The 19,848-nt window shown below is 49.5% G+C and overlaps 8 protein-coding genes across 8 annotated transcripts; 6 read left to right on the top strand and 2 right to left on the bottom strand.

Moving 5' to 3' along the window:
* Positions 1–24: 24 nt before the first annotated feature.
* BDV38DRAFT_250292 (mitochondrial 37S ribosomal protein uS8m) lies at positions 25–1,124 on the top strand. Its single transcript, XM_032054940.1, has 2 exons — positions 25–197; positions 278–1,124. Exon 2 carries the CDS (start codon positions 363–365, stop codon positions 873–875), a length of 513 nt encoding a protein of 170 aa, XP_031912289.1. The 5' UTR covers positions 25–197; positions 278–362; the 3' UTR covers positions 876–1,124.
* A 350-nt stretch (positions 1,125–1,474) lies between these two features.
* BDV38DRAFT_294048 (NAD(P)-binding protein) lies at positions 1,475–2,740 on the top strand (the record flags this gene model as incomplete). Its single annotated transcript, XM_032062409.1, has 4 exons — positions 1,475–1,957; positions 2,037–2,413; positions 2,479–2,587; positions 2,649–2,740. The coding sequence occupies 4 exons, from the start codon at positions 1,475–1,477 to the stop codon at positions 2,685–2,687; spliced, it is 1,008 nt and encodes a 335-aa protein (XP_031912288.1). The 3' UTR covers positions 2,688–2,740.
* Positions 2,741–4,723: 1,983 nt separating this feature from the next.
* BDV38DRAFT_272270 (uncharacterized protein) lies at positions 4,724–5,960 on the top strand (the record flags this gene model as incomplete). Its single annotated transcript, XM_032057459.1, has 3 exons — positions 4,724–4,818; positions 4,893–4,967; positions 5,045–5,960. 3 exons carry the CDS (start codon positions 4,724–4,726, stop codon positions 5,958–5,960), a joined length of 1,086 nt encoding a protein of 361 aa, XP_031912287.1.
* Positions 5,961–7,512: 1,552 nt separating this feature from the next.
* On the bottom strand, positions 7,513–9,303 carry bna4 (kynurenine 3-monooxygenase; the record flags this gene model as incomplete). Its single annotated transcript, XM_032057458.1, has 3 exons — positions 7,513–8,706; positions 8,770–8,984; positions 9,180–9,303. The coding sequence occupies 3 exons, from the start codon at positions 9,301–9,303 to the stop codon at positions 7,513–7,515; spliced, it is 1,533 nt and encodes a 510-aa protein (XP_031912286.1).
* Positions 9,304–9,699: 396 nt separating this feature from the next.
* BDV38DRAFT_117111 (methionine aminopeptidase MAP1) lies at positions 9,700–11,531 on the top strand. The gene is made up of 3 exons (XM_032051060.1): positions 9,700–9,949; positions 10,031–10,432; positions 10,504–11,531. Exons 1-3 carry the CDS (start codon positions 9,812–9,814, stop codon positions 11,173–11,175), a joined length of 1,212 nt encoding a protein of 403 aa, XP_031912285.1. The 5' UTR covers positions 9,700–9,811; the 3' UTR covers positions 11,176–11,531.
* A 16-nt stretch (positions 11,532–11,547) lies between these two features.
* Positions 11,548–13,885, top strand: BDV38DRAFT_250277 (putative MFS multidrug transporter). Its single transcript, XM_032054939.1, has 6 exons — positions 11,548–11,979; positions 12,035–12,292; positions 12,351–12,495; positions 12,550–12,583; positions 12,637–13,310; positions 13,368–13,885. The coding sequence occupies exons 1-6, from the start codon at positions 11,767–11,769 to the stop codon at positions 13,709–13,711; spliced, it is 1,668 nt and encodes a 555-aa protein (XP_031912284.1). The 5' UTR covers positions 11,548–11,766; the 3' UTR covers positions 13,712–13,885.
* Positions 13,886–13,908: 23 nt separating this feature from the next.
* Positions 13,909–17,588, top strand: BDV38DRAFT_250274 (EF hand domain protein). The gene has a single exon (XM_032054938.1). The coding sequence runs from the start codon at positions 14,180–14,182 to the stop codon at positions 17,492–17,494; it is 3,315 nt and encodes a 1,104-aa protein (XP_031912283.1). The 5' UTR covers positions 13,909–14,179; the 3' UTR covers positions 17,495–17,588.
* Positions 17,571–19,848, bottom strand: BDV38DRAFT_250272 (WD40 repeat domain-containing protein). The gene is made up of 2 exons (XM_032054937.1): positions 19,621–19,848; positions 17,571–19,496 (listed from the first exon to the last, which is right to left on the bottom strand). The coding sequence occupies exons 1-2, from the start codon at positions 19,738–19,740 to the stop codon at positions 17,868–17,870; spliced, it is 1,749 nt and encodes a 582-aa protein (XP_031912282.1). The 5' UTR covers positions 19,741–19,848; the 3' UTR covers positions 17,571–17,867.

Genomic DNA, 19,848 nt, shown 5'->3' with positions numbered 1-19,848 from the left:
TTAGTTGATGCCCTACTAGGCTGGCGGCCTATAGGAACCTCCCGTCGGAAGCCGTCATTTCGTTTCTCCGAAAATTTCCTTTGAGCTTCCGCATCATCACATCAACGTGTATTACGGAGATCTTACACTTGAAACGGGGAGTCTTCTTGCTGTTATCCCCTCTTCTGAGTCCTTCTGATCAAGAGATTCGGCCTTCGGTAGGTGTAGTTGTCCTCTCCTCTATCTCATAATGGAAAAAAAAAGGCAGTGCTCATACCTACTCTCCCCCCGTAACCAGTGATTTTATCGGTTTTCCCGCACACCATCTGAACACTCAAGGGATCCCCTTCAATTGGGCCAATTCTGGGAACTCACAATCCAAAATGTCTCTTGTCAATCTCGCCCACGTTTGCTCCCATCTAAACAACGCCACCAAGGCCCGCTTGGGTCTCACATCCATCCCGAACACGCAGCTCCACCTGAAATTGTGCCTGGCTCTCCAAAACTCTGGTTACATCGCTTCTGTCGTCCGTGGAGGCCCGACTCCCCCTCCTCAACATACTCTTCTGGGTGTTCCGTCGGTGAATGATGAAGTTGAAGGTGTACAATCGTTGACCCAAAGCAATGTCGCCTCAAGGCGTCTTTGGCTCGGGCTCAAGTACTGGCAGAGCGATCCTGTCCTCGGCAAGATGAGCATGGTCAGCAAGCCCAAGAGAAGGATCACGATCGATGTCGCAGGCCTCCGAGAAGTGATTCGTGGCGAAAAGAGTGGATATGTGGAAGGCTTGCGGTCCCCCGGTGAAAGTTTATACCTATCGACGGACCGCGGTATTATGGAAGCGCGAGAGTGTGTTGAGAAGCAGGTGGGAGGCTTGGTTCTTTGCCGGGTGCTTTAAACAATTGAGATGGTTGTGGAAAGGCAAAACAAGATAGAGCGTTTCTTTCATATGTGTTGGATGCCGTGGGTTTTGCATTTGAACCGGAGTTTGGTCAGTCGCAATGCCTCCGCCCATGATTTGTATCTTCTTCTTTTTTATGTTTGCGACAGCTGGGATGGATACCTTGTACAGTAACATAGGATCGACTTCATGTATTACTTATTTTTCCTTCATTTGTGCTTCTGCCTATGACCTGACTTGTTTTTTTTTAGACCGTCTACTACTATTATACAGCGTTGTGTACATGGCTTTGGAACTGGATGGGACCGACTAGATCAAATAGTAGAAGAAGAGTAAGTCATGAGGAAATCAAAACCTTCGAGCAGAGTGGTAGCCCTAAAGGACCTACATCTATTCAGTATATAGATTACCACTTAAGAGAGGAAGGGGCTAGCCGGAAATGGAATTCGTTTGCGGAAGCCCAGGCAAAGAAACAACCACTCTTGGAAGTCTTCCCCAATTCATCTCCATAGGTTTTGCAGGTACAAAGGCCTCATTAATAATCTATTAAAACACTCCTTTCTCCCTACATCAGTTCTAGATTCCCAAACCGTAGCATGGTAAGACTTGCACGATGGAAAAAGTTCCTGATATCAGGCGGAACCGGTTTTGTCGGTGCGGCCATCGCCAGAGCTCTTGCAGAGAAACATCCCGAATGTGCCATCACCATCATAGATCGCAACCCCCCTGGACCGGTCCATACTCTACCAGATGGTACCGAGTTCATCAAGGTCGATGTTACTATCCAGGAGAAGGTCAGCAAGGCAATAGAGCAGGTCAGACCGGATAATATTATCCACGCGGCCAGAATTGTTCTAGCCCTGAGTGAACGGTTTGGAAGAAGGCTTGAAGGGCATGTTTGGAAAACTAATGTTGGAGGAACCGAGCATATCTTGCAGGCCACTAAACAGAGTGGAGTCAAGGGCTTTATTTACACCAGTTCCTGCTGTGTGGTGACGGACCAAATGAGTGTACCGTACCACAACTTCGATGAACAATGGCCTACACCACCTTCCTCACTCATCTATGGCGAGTCGAAGGTTGATATCCCGCTTTAAATATATGTGGTGTATCTAAGGGTGTAGTCTCTGACATGCTGATGCATATCCTCGCATCTAGGCTGCTGCAGAAGCTATCGTTCGTAAGGAATCAAGTGACACCATGGCCACATGTTCTCTCCGGCCTTCTGTGCTATGCGGACCGGGTGACGACTGGCCGGGCCCTGCAATACATGCATGCATAGCCAAGGGCGAAACACCGTTCATCGTCGGTGATGGCCAGAATTTGTGGGATGTGACATACGTCACCAATGTTGCCGATGCTCATGTCCTGGCTGCCGAGAATCTGATGTCTTTCGAGACTGCAGCCGGTGAAGTCTTCTGTATTCAAAACAATGAACCCATCACCTTTAGGGACTTGTGCCTTGCCATATGGGCTCATTTTGGACACACGCCCTCGTTTGAGATTCACATCCGTGAGGCACACTGGCTTATCTTGTTGGCTTGATCTGTGAATTCTTGACATGGATCTTTGGGACAACCACTACCTTGAGCCGCGGCAGTGTTAGGGATGCATGCTCTGTTCGTTATGCCAGCGGCGAGAAAGCAAAGCTGATACTAGGGCTCAGGTCCCAAGTAGGGATCGAAACGGGTGTTCGACTCACTTGTGAGGTAAGTAGACAATCGTGCCTACCCATAGACTTCTCATGTCCTTATTTACTCGGCTATCTAGGATTATGCTCGACGTATGGGGATCGAATCACCAATGTAGCAGGCATGTAAGAAGGGTGAATGATCTCCGTGTGCATCTCAGCCAAGAATTACTGCATTGACAGTGTAACCCTCCCATCAATGAAGTTGGCGAATACGTGTTGCTCTGACGTGACCGTTGTATTCCACGAATCATCTACGAGCCTCAAATCTTCTGGGCAGTTTGTTGGGCTGCAAACATGTCTACGTACTACGCGGTATCTCCCGGTATGCACCGTATAGGACTAGCCTATGACATTCCTTTTATCCCGTTTACTTCTCTAACCTGGCCTTAATCCGTGGTTGTCTATCTAAAAGCCCCGTTTGTCTTTCTTCATAGCCAACAGGATCGATAGAACAGTAGGACCTCGAGAAGATATTGTTCCGAAGAGAACCGGATAAACTTTTGCAGCACTTCGTATCTGTTAGTTGGCCGCGAACTGAAAGAGGAATCCAATAATTGAATTGTTCTCGGCCTTTCCTGGCAGCCAAACTGGATCACCCCGCAATCCACAGGTACATATGACGAGAACTGGCCCGCAGCTTTGGGCAACAAAACCCGCAGCCAGTTGTATGCCCAACTTGTGTCAAGAAGCATCAGGATCCCAATGAGGATGGCAAAGATTCGCGTGCTCCACCGTGGGTGTCCCAATTTCGGGCCGCCATCTGTTGGAACCTGGCGCTTTTATGGTCCAGTCCACCGATCTTGTTCAATCCAAGTACCATTATAATGGTAGACACTATGGGTCGTCGGACTTGTGTGGCCCCATCTTTTTAGTACTCCCGTCGACGGATCCGTCAGTGATCAGCGCAAGCTATAGGCGATGGAGTCAGCAGCGGTACATCAGTTGCAGCGACAGTGGCTTCGATGGTGAAAGCAAAGACCAATCCGGGGTAATAGAGAGAATCGTTATGAAGGAGAAGAAGAAGAAGAAGAAGAAGCAGGATGGATTCCGTAGCACCTGCTTGGCTGCGTCCTGAAGGCTCAGGCAGGCGCCCTTAACCCGAACGGGACCAACCGGGGCTCCTTTCTTTCTTTCTTTTTTTTTTTAACGAAGTATTTGACTTGACACCCAACAATCACACTCCGAATGGATCCCATCTTTCTCGCAGCCATACTCCACCCGGGATATGTGTGGGGATAACCCACTCAGTGCTGGAAAGAAACTCTAACCGCGAGCTTCCTGCGATATAATTGCTGCATGATCTCCGATGGAGCCAAGCCCTGAGACAACTTGTCACTCTACCTAGTGGATGCATGCGCCCTGCGCAATCCTGATATTGCTGCCCAAAACTCAGTGTAGGCGGGTATCTGTCGTCGGCTTCCCTCTTCCATTTCGATGTCCTATGATCCCTATGTCCTTTCGAGGTAGGATCAGCACCTGAATGCTGACCGGAATCTGCTCCTGATGGGTGCTTTCCAGCTTTTCCGGGTTGATCCCACGAGAGGTGCACCTCTTCCCCCCCTAAAGGGCAGTGCAAGGAAGCATCTGATTGAAGGTGAGACAAAAGACGGACAAGGGAGCTTGGGTCAGGCACCTGCCTGTTCCATACCTCGCGCTTTCGTGATGACTGTTATTTATCCTCATCCAGTCGTTATTTACGCCCCTTTTTTGATCTCTCTCTGTAAACCTTGTCATATGGGGCCTGGTGTTGAGAGGATTTGATTGGTGACCCGACCCTGCTGTATATTGGTCTTCTCCGCAAGCCTTGTTCTAGACAGGAACGGAGTCCCCTTTTGCGAGTGTCCTTGGCCGTTGCAGCGTGGTGTTCTTCATACCCTGCCTATCTATATCTGAGATATCGTGGGACGGAAGAAGCAAAAGCTCGCCTCGGTCCACAACGATTGGGCCCATATCCTTGCCTTTGCTTACCTAGATGTTTATATTAAACCAGAGCTCCCTAGCTTCGCAGTGAGACATTGCTCAAAAACAATCTTTGGTTTAGCAGCTCGGCAGCCTGAAGAATATCCAACTAGCCCTATTTTGTGGTCTCTTTGCCAATTTCCGTGCTTAAATACAACCTCATGCGTCGGTGCTATCCACCCGAGCAATAGCAATGTCCTCAACCTTCAGTTATTTTTCGGGGACGTCAGGCAGTGGCTCTTGCACGCACTCCATTAGCAGTGAATCCGATTCCTGGTCCCGCCACAGGTCAGTGCTAACTGGCAAATCCCCTTGTCTCTCCCTTGTTTCCTGTTGTCTAAGGTTATCGAAAGAAGCTCAAGTGCCATCATGCATCAACCACCACCAATCTACGGGACTGCTAGCGAGCCTCCGCTGGTTTATCAACCCCATCCAAGGTATCTATCTAATCATGCTGTGTCGCTTCACTTCCCATTGGGAAGAGATGGTATCGTGCTGAGGTAAACTTATCTAGCGCCAAACGATTTTCTCCCCCACATCGTGATTGTGGTCCTCTAGACACTCAATCTGTTACCGCAAGGCCGCCAAAGAAAGTATCGCCGGAGTTTGAGTTTCCCATGCCATACAGCGGTCTTCCGGTGACTTCACACGCCTCTGTTGGGATGACTGTCTCTCCCGTGGGGCCTTTGCCGCGTCCGATTCTTTCGCGAGAGTGGGAACACCCCGCTCACCTGCCTCCGGAATCGCTTAGGCGCGATTACAACTTTGTTAAGCCAGCAGAGAATCCGGAGTACCTGGTTGAAAGGAATAGCCGACGTAATTCTGAAAAGATCAAAGGCACTGTCCGTTACCACTCACAGAGACGACCATCCAACCGGGATGAATTTGATGGACCCCATCAGTTACTAGATATCCCCTCTCCGCGTATTATAGCGGCTCAGGGAAGGGATCTTCCTCATCTTCCTACTAATCTTGATGTTTCAGAGCAAGATCGAATCCTGAGCGCAGTGAATGACCGGCTGTCGCAATGTGCTTTTGACTTTGTTGCAAAGTATCAATTTCCGATTCCACTGGAACCGGACAAGAGACAGGTGAGGATTCCCTCAGACCGTGAATGGACTGAGTGGGTATATCTCCTTAAAAGACTGGCCACCAAGCGCCGCATTCCCGCCCGGGTCTTGTATAATGGCCAAATCAAGCAATTAGTCACGGTGCTGGAAAACTCCCTGGAAATGAGGCATGCTGCCAAGCATCAGTCTAGACCCATCAAGGATGATCGAAATGTTCTCCAGCTAATTTCAGCCGGCACCCAAGTGGCAAAGATCCTTAAAGATGCCAGTGCCATGGAGTACTTAGACCGTCTTTATGTTGACACGGAGAAGCGCATTCAGGATCGACGTACTCGCCGGGTAAAGTTCGCCAATCCATGAACAAGCCCTGGGTCTTTCGATTTTGAATGTGATATCTCCACACAATGGCCACTTTCCTTTTTATGCCGCAGACTATGCCCTACTGGAAACTATCATGTCCCATGGCCTATGGTACACTTCCATTGCTCCTTAATAGGCTATTTCCAGGGATGGCTCCTTCCGGTAGCCAACGTTTTGGCTTTGGATCATCCGGATATTTGATTCACTCCACTTGGTCGGAATATAATCCTTTCTCGGACACTGATGATTCATGAATAACACAGCATCCCACATTTGGCCCATGAACTCCTAAGCCATCCGGAGAATTTTTCCCTTGATGAAACCCATGGATAATGAGATATACCGAGGCCCAATCCCAAGCCGTTCCTGGCCGTCCATTAAAGCGTACGTTGCACTAGTTATTGTGCAGATAGTGATGTTGTGGCTCTTTTTTATGCCCCCTTTTTTCCCCCACGTTGCTGGATAGTCCTTGGTTTGTTTCTGTCTTTTCGATGACGTTCTTCTGCTTTTTATGTCTACTGTATAATCAGGCCGGGAGGATAGCCATGGGCATTGCTTTTGCCTACTCCTATGTTCAAGGCCTGGATTGATTTAATGATCCTGGACTTTGTGTATTTATGGTGTGGGTGTCTGTTTGTCATTTCTCTATCCGACCTTGGTGGACGATGATGGTTTTGGTGGTCGGCCTCACGAAATACCGTTTGATTATGCATTACTGGATGATTGAATGCCTGTCATGTCACCTTTTGTCTTATTCATAGACTCCTGGCTGCAATGGTCTGATTTTTCAATCCGATGTGCTATTATTTCCATGGTGGCCTAAACTGCAGACGTGCCCCGATTGATGCAAAGGACAACAGTGACAATACACTATTCTACAAGTCAAACTACGGTGGGATGCGTCTTTCCGAGCTCTCTTATTATCACTGATCGAAGGGAAAACTCATTATGACACATTCCCTGATCGACTTTGCTGCTAATACGCCTGACTGAGCTACACACATACACAGTGAATGGCGAGGGAGAAAAGACACACGATCAATTATGCCGACAATAAGAGAAAGAAGTGGCTTGTTCAAGGCCCGAAACAAAGGTCAAGGATAAGGATATTTTGATATTTTGACGGCTGCACTCATAGCCCCTTCATATTCTTAGTATTCGTAGCCCATACGTTGTCCGGGGCCCAGGAAGAGCATGATGCTGTGGCACTATTAGTCAAATTTTGCACTCGAGGGTTGCATCGAGCCTCTGATTATTGTTAATTATTATTACTAGGTAACAAGACCATGCAACCCATGTTCTTTTCAAATCAGGCGAGAAAAGGTAGAAGCCAACTGGAACGGAGGAATACATCAGATCATTGGGACAAGCGTTGAATTCTATGCTCTATCATCTATCATCCGCACAACACATTTGGGAAAAATCTCAACTATATCCAAGGTTCATCTATACAAGCAAGACAGACGCTGAGTCGTGAAAGCAGAACAAAAGGAGAAAGACGTATTTACTTAACAAAACATTCTCCTGAATAGAAGAACTCTAGGCATCCACCTCATGCGTTTCTGGGCGAAATCTTCGTCCAAACATGACCAAAAAATCGGACCGCAGATTGTAGTGCAGATAGCGGCGAAAGCCCGCCTGGAGTTCTCCAAGCCAGTAATCCAGCGACAGCTATGCTTGAAATGATGACAGATGCGAACCCGTAGCCAAGTATCCTGCCTTGCCTGTGTACTACCTTGACGACGTCCGAGTAGCGCTGTGTACTGAAGCTGACGCGAGCATACTGGGTCTTCCAGCCAAGGCTAGGCACATAGAGATCGAGTGCTTCCTCGACTGACTTACGAATTTTGTACAGTGGGGTCTTCACTCCCCAGCGCATCTCAAGGTAATTTTGTTTGGAGAGGTCATTGATGGCGTGCGCATCCGCCGTACGTTGATCGGTGTATGCTTGAAAAGCTGCTCGGCGCGATTCGCGGCGAGTCGCAAGACTTGCATTCAGATCAGAGGCGTCATGCTTATCCAAGAAATCGAACAAAACCCGGATATCTTCAAGACCTGCGTTGAGACCTTGCCCATAGAATGGGAGGATGGCGTGAGCAGCATCTCCGACGATGACGACGTTGGAGCCATAGTGGTGAGGCTTGCTTTTGATGCTAATTAGGGGGAGATGAGGGTTTTCTTTGAATTGCTCTTGCAGAGCTTCAGGGGTGATCAGATCCGGGGAGACACCGGGGAAGTTAGCATCGAAGGATTGGAACAGTTTCTGCGGTGAGCTCTCCAATTGCGCATAGTGGGCGGCTGGAGCAAACAGAGTACAGGTAAATGATTTGTCAGGCGATGGAAGAGCGATGAACATAAACTCCTTTCCGGGCCAGATATGCAGGTGGTTCGGCGAGATGCGGAAGTCACCGTTGTCCGATGGTGGGATCCGAAACTCGCACCACAGAGTGTCGATGTACTCCTGTTGGTAGTCTACTCGAGAATACTTCATCATGTGATACCTCGAGGCGGAATGGGCGCCATCTGCACCGATCATGTAATCGAAGCTTACTTCGATCTCAGGGACACGGTTGGAGGAGCCAGGAAGGGGAGTGTCCCCTGGGGCTCGACGTTCGAACCATGCTCGGTTTGATTGGAAATCAGCTCCGGTTAGTTTGTGATTGAAAAACAGTTTGACATTCGGCGTCCGCTCCAGCTCATCAAGCAAAGCATTGTTGAGTGTGCTCCTATCTACTGAGTTGATGGCCTATGAGTCTGTTAGATACCGCTCTTCACGAGACCCTCAAGCATCCGTCATGTAAGTACTAACTTGACCATGGACGTCGTATGCCTGCGCAGCTTCCCAGAACTTCCCATCGTCTCTCCCGTGAATCATACGACCATGCATCGGAATTGCATCGTTGAGAATCTTCTCGATCATGCCATCTCGATTGGAGCCCTTCAGGGACGAAATACCTCGTTCGGACAGAGCGAGATTGATGGACTTGGTAAAGTTCAATGGAATTGTAGTAGGATCACGAAGATCTGCAAGTTACTCCACAACGTGAGCAAAAAGATCCGCGAACAACATCCATGATGATGCATGTAATATAATATCATATATCAGATGATGATGTCATTCCAGCGAAAAGGAAATCAATTTCCGAGTCGAGAAACTCATATCCTCATATAGTAGATTTCGCACGATACAGCATGGGCACGTCATGGATGTAGGCTCACCTCCACGTAATTCGTACACTTCAACATCATCGCCTCTAGCGGCAGCATATAGGGCTGCGAGAGACCCGACCGGTCCGGCACCTACGATGACTACCTTCTGCTTCTTCGGAGATTCATGTGCCATGATGACTGTAAAACAGAAGGAGGTCCATTAAGTGAAGCGTACTTTGCTTCTCTTAAAATGAAAAATCATTCACTCTTATATTATGAATCAATATGGCTCATGGGATAGAACTTTGCTTCACGTGACTTCCACGTGAGTGACATCGGACGATTTCTCCCGAATTACAGCCAGCGTTGGTTGCGCCATCCTTTTCTACGCTTAAACTTTTCGTCTCCTAGAAGACATATCACCTGATGCCCAGCCGCGCGTCTACATGCGCTTAATCGTTGACCCTAGATAGTAGATAAACTAAACCTGGTACGGTTAACAGTCTTGCCACATTAGGAATAATCACTACTGGGCCGAGACTCGACCGATTCATCCGACGGGTGTATCCGCGGGGGATTTTCCCAATTTTTTCTACCTCTCGCAACCTTTTATCCGTATAGGATACCCCAATTTAATTTTGTTTCGCATTTGTTACGTTGTTTCTCCCCTTCGATTTACTTTCCTCTCTATTTCTTACAGTATGGCAGTGGAAACCGCGACTCGGAAATGTATGGGAGTGGATTGCGACAAGATCGCGGGGACTCTGCAGTGTCCGACATGCCTTAAACAAGGCACAGATAGCTTCTTTTGTTCACAGGACTGTTTTAAACGGAGTTGGGTAGGCTGCCTAGCGTGACCTGTAGGGTCCACGTACTTTACCCCCCTTTTCGACTCTGCGAGTATACTAATGTTGTTGTAGAGCGAGCACAAGACCATTCATAAAGCAAAGAGTAATATCCTCACCAACCTGTTTCCGCCCAAAGTAGTTTCTGAACCAGATCCAGCCACCGGCCTATTCAATCCTTACCCAGCCTACCCTTTCACCGGTTCCTTGCGACCTGTCTATCCACTTTCGGCCCGGAGAACAGTGCCCAAATCTATCCCTCACCCCGACTATGCTAAGGACGGTATCCCTCGATCGGAGCAGAAGTTCATCGGTCGGCATAATATTACCATCCTGAACAAGGAGGAGCAGGAGGGCATGAGGAAAGTTTGCCGCCTGGCCCGTGAGGTATTGGATATTGCCGCACGGGAACTGAAGCCTGGTATCACGACCGATTACCTTGATGAGGTGGTTCATAAGGCCTGTGTCGAGCGCAATGTAAGTGGTCGTCTTGATCTGAGGAGTTATTGTAAGCTTGACCATGCCGCTTGATACTGAGTTGCGTCTAGTCCTACCCATCGCCATTGAACTACATGCACTTCCCCAAATCTGTCTGCACGTCGATCAATGAGACCATCTGTCACGGTATTCCCGACCAGCGCCCACTTGAAGACGGCGACATTATCAACATTGACGTTACATTGTATCATAATGGCTTCCATGGTGATCTTAACGAAACCTACTATGTTGGAGACAAGGCTCGGTCAAACCCGGATGCTGTTCGAGTAGTGGAGACGTCGCGGGAGTGTTTGGACAAGTCTATTGAGTTGGTGAAGCCCGGTATGCTGTTTAGAGACCCAGGAAATGTCATTGAAAAGCATGCGAAGAGCCGCAACTGCAGTGTGGTCAAGAGCTACTGTGGCCACGGTATCAACCAGCTGTTCCACTGCGCTCCTAATGTTCCCCACTACGCGAAGAACAAGGCGGTGGGAACTGCAAAGCCTGGAATGTGTTTTACAATTGAGCCCATGATCAATATCGGTACCCACAGGGACCGTACATGGCCTGATGACTGGACCAGCACCACTGCCGATGGGTCTCTGTCTGCCCAATTCGAACACACACTTCTGGTGACGGAAGATGGTGTCGAGGTACTGACTGCTCGTCTACCAGATTCTCCTGGCGGACCTATCCCTATGCCCACAGTTGAAGAGCCCAGCGAGGCGAAAACCGAGACATGAACCGGAGATGTTAGAAAAAGACGGTATAGTGAATGAGGCTAGCGAATACGACATTTCATATTACCAAGAAATCCATCAGGGCACGGCGCCTGCATATAATCACTTGGAGGCTTTTTAGCTGCTCAACATCAAGTAGACATTGTATCGATGATGGTTGTCACCAATTAAAAGGATGTATCCAATGCCACCAAGAGCGTGTTAGTTAGGAAAACGGGTTTAGGTTGAGCTTCGCAGACCTCTTATTCGTGCCCATCTCATCTCAACTTCAAGGATTTCTGTCATCGAAGATAATCAGAACATCTAAACATTCCCACACACGTGATCTCACTGCCGCTCCCGACGACTTAGTATTGAACTTTATCGGCTCACGGCTTTTTTTTTTTTTGGCTCCATTCAGGGCCGAGAGCCGAATCATCCAATGAGACTGTACCTTTGAGATTTCATTTGTAAGCTCAGTGGGGTTGCTTATCGACACGTGACCTGGAGATGGCCCGAAGACCGGCAGTATAGTTCAAGTTGTAGTGGAATGTATCTCTCTCTCGATTGACACTATCTAATCCTTGGTCCGTGGGACTTGTGAAAGTGAGCATCATGGCTCCAGAAAGGACACCTACAGAGACGTCCCCATTGTTAGGTCCGCAGGTTAACAGCAATGCTGCCCGCCGCCTTTCAAACGATGTCATTTCTGGGTTGCGCGACCCCGAATCGGTAGGGCAGAATGGTGATTCACAGGAAGCGCCGGGCAAGGACATGGTAGTGTCAAGCCCAAAGCTGAGCTATATATTTCCTGCGATTTCAATTGGCGTATGGGCTCATCTTCCCACACATGCATATGTATACCCGTGCTAATTCCTACCAGGTTTTCCTATCTGCAGCCGACCAGACTATTATCATGGCTAGTTATGGGCAGATTGGTAGCGATCTTCATGCGCTCAATCTGACAAGCTGGATTGCCACTTCGTACTTTCTAACCTTAACTTCATTCCAGCCTCTATATGGAAAACTGAGTGATATTTTTGGTCGCAAAGCATGTCTGTTGTGGGCGTATGCTATCTTTGGGACTGGCTGCTTGTTTTGCGGCCTGGCGCAGAATATCCACCAATTGATTGCTGCTCGTGTAAGTATCTGACAATTCTACATGATCGGGACTATGGGGGGAGCTTATGGGTGTATAGGTTTTCCAAGGCATTGGGGGAGGCGGTATGACCACCGTTGTCAGTATTTTACTAAGTGATATCGTTCCGCTCCGAGATCGAGGTGTCTGGCAAGGTATAATCAATATTATATATGCCACTGGTTCTGGAATCGGGGCACCTTTCGGTAAGACAAGGCGTTATGATTGATCGACAACCACTAACGTTATTCCTCGTGCAGGTGGTATCTTGGCAGATTATATTGGCTGGCGCTGGTATGGATTCTCTTCCAATGTAAAAAGGTGCTTGCTTCTGATTCATTTCCCAGGGCTTTCATTGCTCAAGCTCCCATATGTGTTCTTGCTTTCACAGCGGTTTCTATCATACTGAAATTGCCACCGCAGGAGAATAGTCATTGGAAGGACAAGCTCCGTCGTATTGATTTTCCAGGAGCGATTATTCTCGTTGGGGCTGTCCTTGGCTTTCTCCTTGGTCTTGACCGCGGTAGCAACGTATCCTGGACCATACCGGTAACCATTATCTCGCTAAGTGTATCGACTATCTTATTCGTGCTCTTCGTTGTGGTCGAGGTCTTCTACGCAGCGGAACCATTTGCCCCGGGTCATATTATCTTTGACCGAACATTCTTTTCTAGTTACGGCTGTAACTTTTTCAGCTTTGGGGGCTGGTTGGCAGCCCTATTCTACATTCCACTCTATTTCCAAGCCGTAGACGGTGTGTCTGCTACTGTCGCTGGGCTACGTCTTTTACCTAGTATTCTTGCCGGTGTTTCTGGGTCGCTTTTTGCCGGATTCGTCATGAAATGGACCGGGAAATTTTACTGGCTGACAGTAGCGGCATATTCATTGCTCACACTAGGAGTCACCCTGATCTTCCTTTTCTCTGGCGGTGCCACGGAACGTCTTGTACCGATGATCATGGGAATGGTACTTTCGGGTTTTGGAAACGGGATCGGTGTCACGTCGACGCTGATCTGCCTTAGTAAGTGAACAAAACATGTCTGCGATAAACGGAGTTGTTTTCTGACCTCGCTTGCAGTCTCAAATTCGACGCCCGAAGATCAGGCAGTAGTGACGGCATGTTCTTATCTCTTCCGGTCCCTAGGCTCAGTGATCGGCCTATCTCTATCTTCAACAGTGGTCCAGCAAATCCTCCGGGACCGGTTGAGGTCTGCATTGCGCGACAGCAAGGATATTGACCGGATCGTTGACGGCGTGCGTCAAAGCCTTGACTTTATCAAGACTCTTGATCCGAGCGTTGCGAAAGTGGTTCGGGGCTGTTACGGATGGGCTATGAATAAAGGCTTTGCATTCATGATTGCTGTGGTGTTCTTTGCCCTTGTCAGCAGCTTCTTTATGCGTGAAAAGAAGCTGAATCGGTGAGCTGGGTTTTCAAAAGAGAATAACCAAGTGATGTTTGAGGGTTGCACTGACACGAATAAGAGTACATTGTAACCTCCAAAAGAGAGAGGATACAGCACATATTGACAAGCGTTGCTATTATTTTTGTGACTTATGATGATCACGACAGTATATATGGAACATACAGACATTAATTAGAACGTTGATGGTTTAGAGATTGTAGGGTCGTGTAGGACATTTAATTTATCTAAATACTTAATTTACTGCAACTCCGAAGGCGGTCATTTATTGATGGAACTACGTTTGGTTGTCCGCCTCTAACTCTTCCCCAATCAACTTATTTATGCTCCAAACTTGGCACGCTGACATCCTCATTACTTGTGGTTTTTCTATCTTTTTGTACGCTCCTTCTCGGATCTCATCGCATAGTCACGATGAGAATGACCCAACTCAATAGCCCATAGCCCTTTCGCCATTGCAAACGCCGCTATGCCGGGATCTCAACCAAGGCCGGCCTTGTCACGGTATCGTCCTATTCTCTACCTACTCACTGGTGTCGCAGCAGCCTACGCGCTTGTCTACATCAACAATCTTATCGTCTCTTCCTCATCCCAACCAGCTCTACGTCGTCGAAGAACTATACGCCGCCCGCGAGGCCTAAGGAGACGATCGGAAATTGTACCCGTCGAAACTCCTTCATCCCGAGCCATCGCACACCTCGAGCAATTAGAGCGCCAGAACGGAGTATATGGTACATTTCGCATAGAAACAGAAGATGGTCGACGTGTGGAAAGTGGGCTGCTCCCGTCGTTGCTTGCAACCCGGGATCAGCTCATGGAGGAAGTTGGCGTTCCCCAGGCTCATGCGGAGCGGATGCGCGAGATGATGGAAGACACGTTTCTGGAATCATTTCTCGCTTTGGACTTCCCGCCAGCGCATACTGTGGATGAGGGAAGCCCGGAAAGGAATTATTTGACAGAGCAGCTTCAGCGGCGTGGGATCTCGCGTGCGGGGATCGAGAGGGCTTTGGCTCGTTTCAATGAGGACAGCAACTATGGGGAAGAATTGCGTCGTCGTCGGCAGAACGGGGAGCGGGTTACCTTGTCTACTTCTACCTTCCCCGATGAATCCTCACCCGCGCAGAATATGGATGGTGGGGAGACAGTCGTGGATGATCAGAGTGTCTTTTCCTGGCGCGAAGGGCACCACGACACCTCTCCGTCGAGGGAAGGCCAGAACCTGCTCAACCTACTTTATCATATCGCCGAGGACCAAGCACGGAGGGACGGTTATATTCACAGAGGAGTAACATGTAACAGTTGTGGCGCTATGCCGATCCAAGGCATTCGGTACCGATGCGCAAACTGCATCGATTACGATCTCTGTGAGACGTGTGAAGCGATGCAGGTTCACATCAAGACCCATTTATTTTACAAAGTACGGATCCCGGCCCCTTTTCTGGGGAACCCTCGGCAATCCCAGCCTGTTTGGTATCCTGGGAAGCCTGCCATGCTTCCCCGCAGCCTACATCGATCTCTGGCCAAACGTCTGATGAAGGATACCAACTTCGAGAACACGGAACTAGACGCGCTTTGGGATCAATTTCGCTGCCTGGCAAACCACGAATGGGCGGATGACCCTAACAAACTGTATATGGCGATTGACCGCAAGACATTTGATCGATGCTTTGTGCCTAACACATCTGTCCGTCCACCGCCTCCAAGCCTTATCTACGATCGAATGTTTGCTTTCTATGATACGAACGGTGATGGTTTAATTGGGTTTGAAGAATTCCTGAAAGGCCTTGCAAGCCTTAACAATAAAAGCAACGATGAGAGGTTGCGCCGTGTCTTCCGTGGGTATGATATTGATGGTGACGGCTACGTGGAACGGAAGGACTTCTTACGGGTCTTCCGGGCATATTACGCTCTCAGCAGAGAGCTAACACGAGATATGGTGGCGGGCATGGAAGATGACTTCTTAGAGGGCGGTGCACGAGATGTTGTTTTGGGGAGCCAGCCAATCAGTTCTGCATTCCCTGGCAGCATCCCTACAGGAGAGGTGTCTAGAACCGGAGAAGGCAAGCGCGTCAATCATGAAGGAGACATGGAAATCGTGGACAACGAAGGTATCTTGCGCCCCGATGGGACCGACACTGGTGACCGGCATGCCGTTGTTGGTGACGCTGCTGTTAGGAGCCGATACGGAAGTATCCGGCCACTGTTTCCATCCGTCCGGCTACCTGATCAAGGTAGACCCGGAGGCGAGAACGTAGATGATGCCAGCAGCTCTGATGGCTCCAGCTCGTCGGTTGCTACTGACCGCTGGCCTCCGGCCGAACATATCCGCGATGAGGATATTGTGACGGCTCTTGGGGCCTATGTTCCCCTATCAGAGGTCACCGACCCAGTTGACAGGGCTCGGATCGGCACTGCTGTGTACCACCGAATGTTTGACGATGATGATAGACGAGTGGATGCAGCTCGTAGATATGGGATCGATGAGCGGTGGCGGCGAAGAGCATTCTACACCGATGAAGAAGATGGCGCCGCTGCACCTGCAGGCTACGAGACTGATTCAGACGCGCATGATGCATCGGTTGACGATGATCTCGATGACCAACATCCTGAGTTTGAGTCACATCCGCCATCTCCTCGTTCCCGTTCTTCGTCTAAAGTGCGGTTCCAGGACGACGTCACTGATGACTATGACGTGAGGTCAAATCCATCGACATCGTCACGCAGTATACTTGTTGGTGAGCGGTGGGGAGGCTTTGAAATTCCTGAAGTTGAAAGGGACGTTGGAAAGGAAATCTTATACCAAGTGACGCAACAAGGATTTAACGAACTGCTTGATATACTGTTCAAGCCCAAGGAAGACCTGCTCATGGAAGTTTATCGGACGCGCACTGAGCGCAAGATCTGGGCCCGAGAGATCGGGTTGGTAGAGCAAATAGATGCCGGAAAGCATTTCGCCCGACGGGATGGGCGACCCGTGGACGACCAGGTCAAAGAGGAACCAGAGCCTTCCTTGCATGACCCCTTCGGCGACAGGTCACTCGATGAACTGCTTGAACGGGCGGGATATACTATCGGGAGTCCGCCTTTGGAGCCCGTCCGGGACGGACCAATACTTGCTCCTCCGTCACCTGAACTGCGACCCCCGGACGACGATGTACGCCCAACTCACCTCGCTGATCCCGAAGAGGACTCAGCCGAGCCTGCCTTGACCGAGACCCAACATGAAGAGCCGGATTTTGCACCAGCGGTTTCATCACCAGAATCCCCAGTATCAGAACGGAGTCGGTCGCCATCGGTTGAATCCGAGTTTGATCCTACATTGCCACATCATCGTCCAAATGAAGTTACCCAGGAGCTACCCGATACCTCTGCGCCACACTTTAGCGCCTACAATGCTTCGCCAACATACTCCACCTTCCCGCAATCCCTTCCTGCCGAACTTCGCCTCCAACCTAACGGTACACCCTCATTCCCAGCACCACCATCAATAGCCGCCTCCTCCCCCGAAGCAGAAGCAACGGCTCCCAAACTCTCCCCCTCACCGATCCAACCTCTACCCCCTGCTTCCACTTCTACTCTTCCACCTCGAGATGGTCCTACCATGCCTCCGTCTCCACTGATTCTTTCACGCTGGGCCTACCTTAATCGTGTCGAACGTGAAGCAAAAGAACGAGGAGGCACAGGCGCCAAGCTTAGTTTCGAGGAATTCTCGCAGCGTATGGCAGCAGATCGGGGGCGGAGATTGGCATTTGTGGCTAGCTGGATCGAGATGGCTAGCTTCTAGCTGTGACATCCCTGCTGTGTCTTCCTCTATTTGTCATCTTCGTGGTCCAGGGACTGCATATGAACGTACCTGACTTTTAGTTGTGTATATTAATTGTGAAGTATGGAGAAAAGTATGAACTAGACTTTAATCCGATCAGGTTTCTGACGTGAATCTAGACTCTATACTACAGCACTTAAATATTATAGTTCTGATTTTTATAGCCTCGAGGTATTCCTGGGACATCCCTAGCACCCATACCCACAATCAAAATATGTAAGTAAATACAATATATGATGATATAAACGGCGTTGAAGAGGTATAGTTATCATCTTGGTATCAATTTCACCACAGTAAGAAGGAAATAGAAAGTGAAGACAAAAGAAGTCCTAATCTAATCCCAGTATCTAATCACACCATCTAACCCACCAGTGACGACCTTACTCGTCTCTTGAGGATGCCAGTCAAGACAAGTCGTCGCACCGCCTTCCTTACCGCTGGCCATAATTTTGTGGTACATTTTCCCGGTCTTCCAGTCCCAAAAGCATACGTATCCGGCACTGTCGCCGGAGCAGATAAACTGGCCATCTGGAGAGATCTTGAGGTCAATGGCGTAACCAGCGTTGTTGTGGCCGCGGAAGCTCTTCTTTCGGTTTTGGCGGAATTTATCCGTGGCGCCGTAGACGACGATCTGATTGTCGCCGGATTGGAAGGCGACGTATTTGCCGTTTGGATGGGGTGCTGCCCGTGTGAGGGCGAACATGTATGGTTCTGCGATGAACTTAATCGGGACGGGGATGCCATATTCCCAGGCGCGGAGGGATTTGTCGTCAGATGTGGAGATGAAGCGACGATTTTCGTCAACAAAGGTGATGGTATTGATTGCTGCCAGGTGGTGGTCGTATTCTTGAACCAATTCGCCGGAACGGGTATCGAATTGGACGATCTTCTTGTCAGACATACCAGCCAGGAACTCGTGGGAGTGCTCTGCACCAGGGTTGAACCGAACGACGTGTGGCGTCTTGCCGGTAGAGAAACGACCAAGGCACTTGCCATACTCGGTGTCCCAGAGTTTGATCTGGCGGTCGTAGGATGCTGTGAGGAACGTTTTCCCGGTGGGATGGAAATCTGTGTCGGTGATAGCTTTGGAGTGGCCAGAGAAAGTGCGTAGAAGCTCGCGCGAATGGAATGCATCCCAGATCTTTGCCTTGCCGTCCGCTGCAGACGATAGTAAGAGATGGCCGGATTGAGGGAAGAAGCGGAGGGATGTGATAGCTTTGGTATGTGACTTCCAGGTGTGGATGAGCTTCTTCGGGATAAAGTTCTTGACACTGCCAACCTCCTTCCTGAGGTCGACATCCAGATCTTGCGGTACATGCATGTACGTCCGGCCCAAGTAGTCGAATTGCTCGGATCCGTGGAATTCGGTCGTTTCCACCTTGGACGAATCATCCTGGTAGTCTGTCGCTTGCTTGATCATAGCAGGCATATGAGCTGGAGCAATCTCCTCTTCCTCTTCTTCCACGTACTCCTCGTCACTGGCGAGTTCCCGGTCTTCGGCCGCTTCCGTTTCCTCATACACATGGTCATCATCCTTATATTTCGCCCAGGGCCCCAGATAAGCGCCTTCACCCTCGACAATGCTCGAATCACCCTTCCTTTGCCTTTTGGCCCGCAAGGCTGCCGATACCTCTTTCGACGGCTTCATCTGTACGATGTCCCGGCCTCCATAATGTGTCGCCCGGTCCAGATCTCCCACAAACTGACCCGGTACCCCGGGGTTGCGTGTGTATCCTAAACTCTGGAATGTGCGGTGTTGCGCGGCGAAGGTGGCTGCGCTGATTGCTGCTTCCTCTGCGTACCCAGTAGGCACGTTCTTGCGTTTGAGTCCATTCGCGGGACCGTCAGGCTTGAACGGATTCGCTGGACCCTGGTTGGGACGGGAAAGATCGTCGTATGTTGCGTTGTAGGTCAGAGCTTGGGAGGACGTATTAGCGAGCATCATCTGCATATGTCCTTGGTCCTGTACAGTTGTTAGATATCACAAGGCCCTAACAAGCAATGTTTGAGAGTCAAGTTATGTAATAACTAAAGGACACATGGACAAAACGAAGGGGGGAAAGGATGAGAAATTCCGGGGACCAAACCTCTGTATTTACTTCAGGCGCTGCGACAATCTTAGTCGCTGTTGGCGCGGTAGTTTGAGTTTGGGTGTGCGTGGTCTCATCGTCGCTGGACTCGTAGTTAGCCCCTAATAGCGACGCCATGATGGATGGCTATATGAGTTTCCGCGAAAAGAGAACGTGGGATTGGGGATTCGCAGTTGCGCTGGGAAGGTTAGGAACAAGAAGGGCAAAAGCGCGGCGGTAGTTGGA

Source organism: Aspergillus pseudotamarii, assembly GCF_009193445.1.
Source record: "Aspergillus pseudotamarii strain CBS 117625 unplaced genomic scaffold BDV38scaffold_36, whole genome shotgun sequence".
Classification (NCBI taxonomy): domain Eukaryota; kingdom Fungi; phylum Ascomycota; class Eurotiomycetes; order Eurotiales; family Aspergillaceae; genus Aspergillus; species Aspergillus pseudotamarii.
Note: the sequence above shows the minus strand (reverse complement) of the source record. Positions and strands in the feature narration are given on the sequence as shown.

What these genes read in the sequence shown, in the direction of transcription:
- BDV38DRAFT_117111 (XM_032051060.1), top strand. Translation starts at nt 9,812, where the DNA reads ATGGCAGTGGAAACCGCGACTCGGAAATGTATGGGAGTGGATTGCGAC. An exon ending in ACTGTTTTAAACGGAGTTGG is followed by an intron (nt 9,950 to 10,030) that starts GTAGGCTGCCTA and finishes ATGTTGTTGTAG; the next exon opens with AGCGAGCACAAGACCATTCA. An exon ending in AGGCCTGTGTCGAGCGCAAT is followed by an intron (nt 10,433 to 10,503) that starts GTAAGTGGTCGT and finishes AGTTGCGTCTAG; the next exon opens with TCCTACCCATCGCCATTGAA.
- BDV38DRAFT_250272 (XM_032054937.1), bottom strand. Translation starts at nt 19,740, where the DNA reads ATGGCGTCGCTATTAGGGGCTAACTACGAGTCCAGCGACGATGAGACC. An exon ending in CGCCTGAAGTAAATACAGAG is followed by an intron (nt 19,497 to 19,620) that starts GTTTGGTCCCCG and finishes ACAACTGTACAG; the next exon opens with GACCAAGGACATATGCAGAT.
- BDV38DRAFT_250274 (XM_032054938.1), top strand. Translation starts at nt 14,180, where the DNA reads ATGCCGGGATCTCAACCAAGGCCGGCCTTGTCACGGTATCGTCCTATT.
- BDV38DRAFT_250292 (XM_032054940.1), top strand. Translation starts at nt 363, where the DNA reads ATGTCTCTTGTCAATCTCGCCCACGTTTGCTCCCATCTAAACAACGCC.
- BDV38DRAFT_250277 (XM_032054939.1), top strand. Translation starts at nt 11,767, where the DNA reads ATGGCTCCAGAAAGGACACCTACAGAGACGTCCCCATTGTTAGGTCCG. An exon ending in TTCCTGCGATTTCAATTGGC is followed by an intron (nt 11,980 to 12,034) that starts GTATGGGCTCAT and finishes AATTCCTACCAG; the next exon opens with GTTTTCCTATCTGCAGCCGA. An exon ending in ACCAATTGATTGCTGCTCGT is followed by an intron (nt 12,293 to 12,350) that starts GTAAGTATCTGA and finishes ATGGGTGTATAG; the next exon opens with GTTTTCCAAGGCATTGGGGG.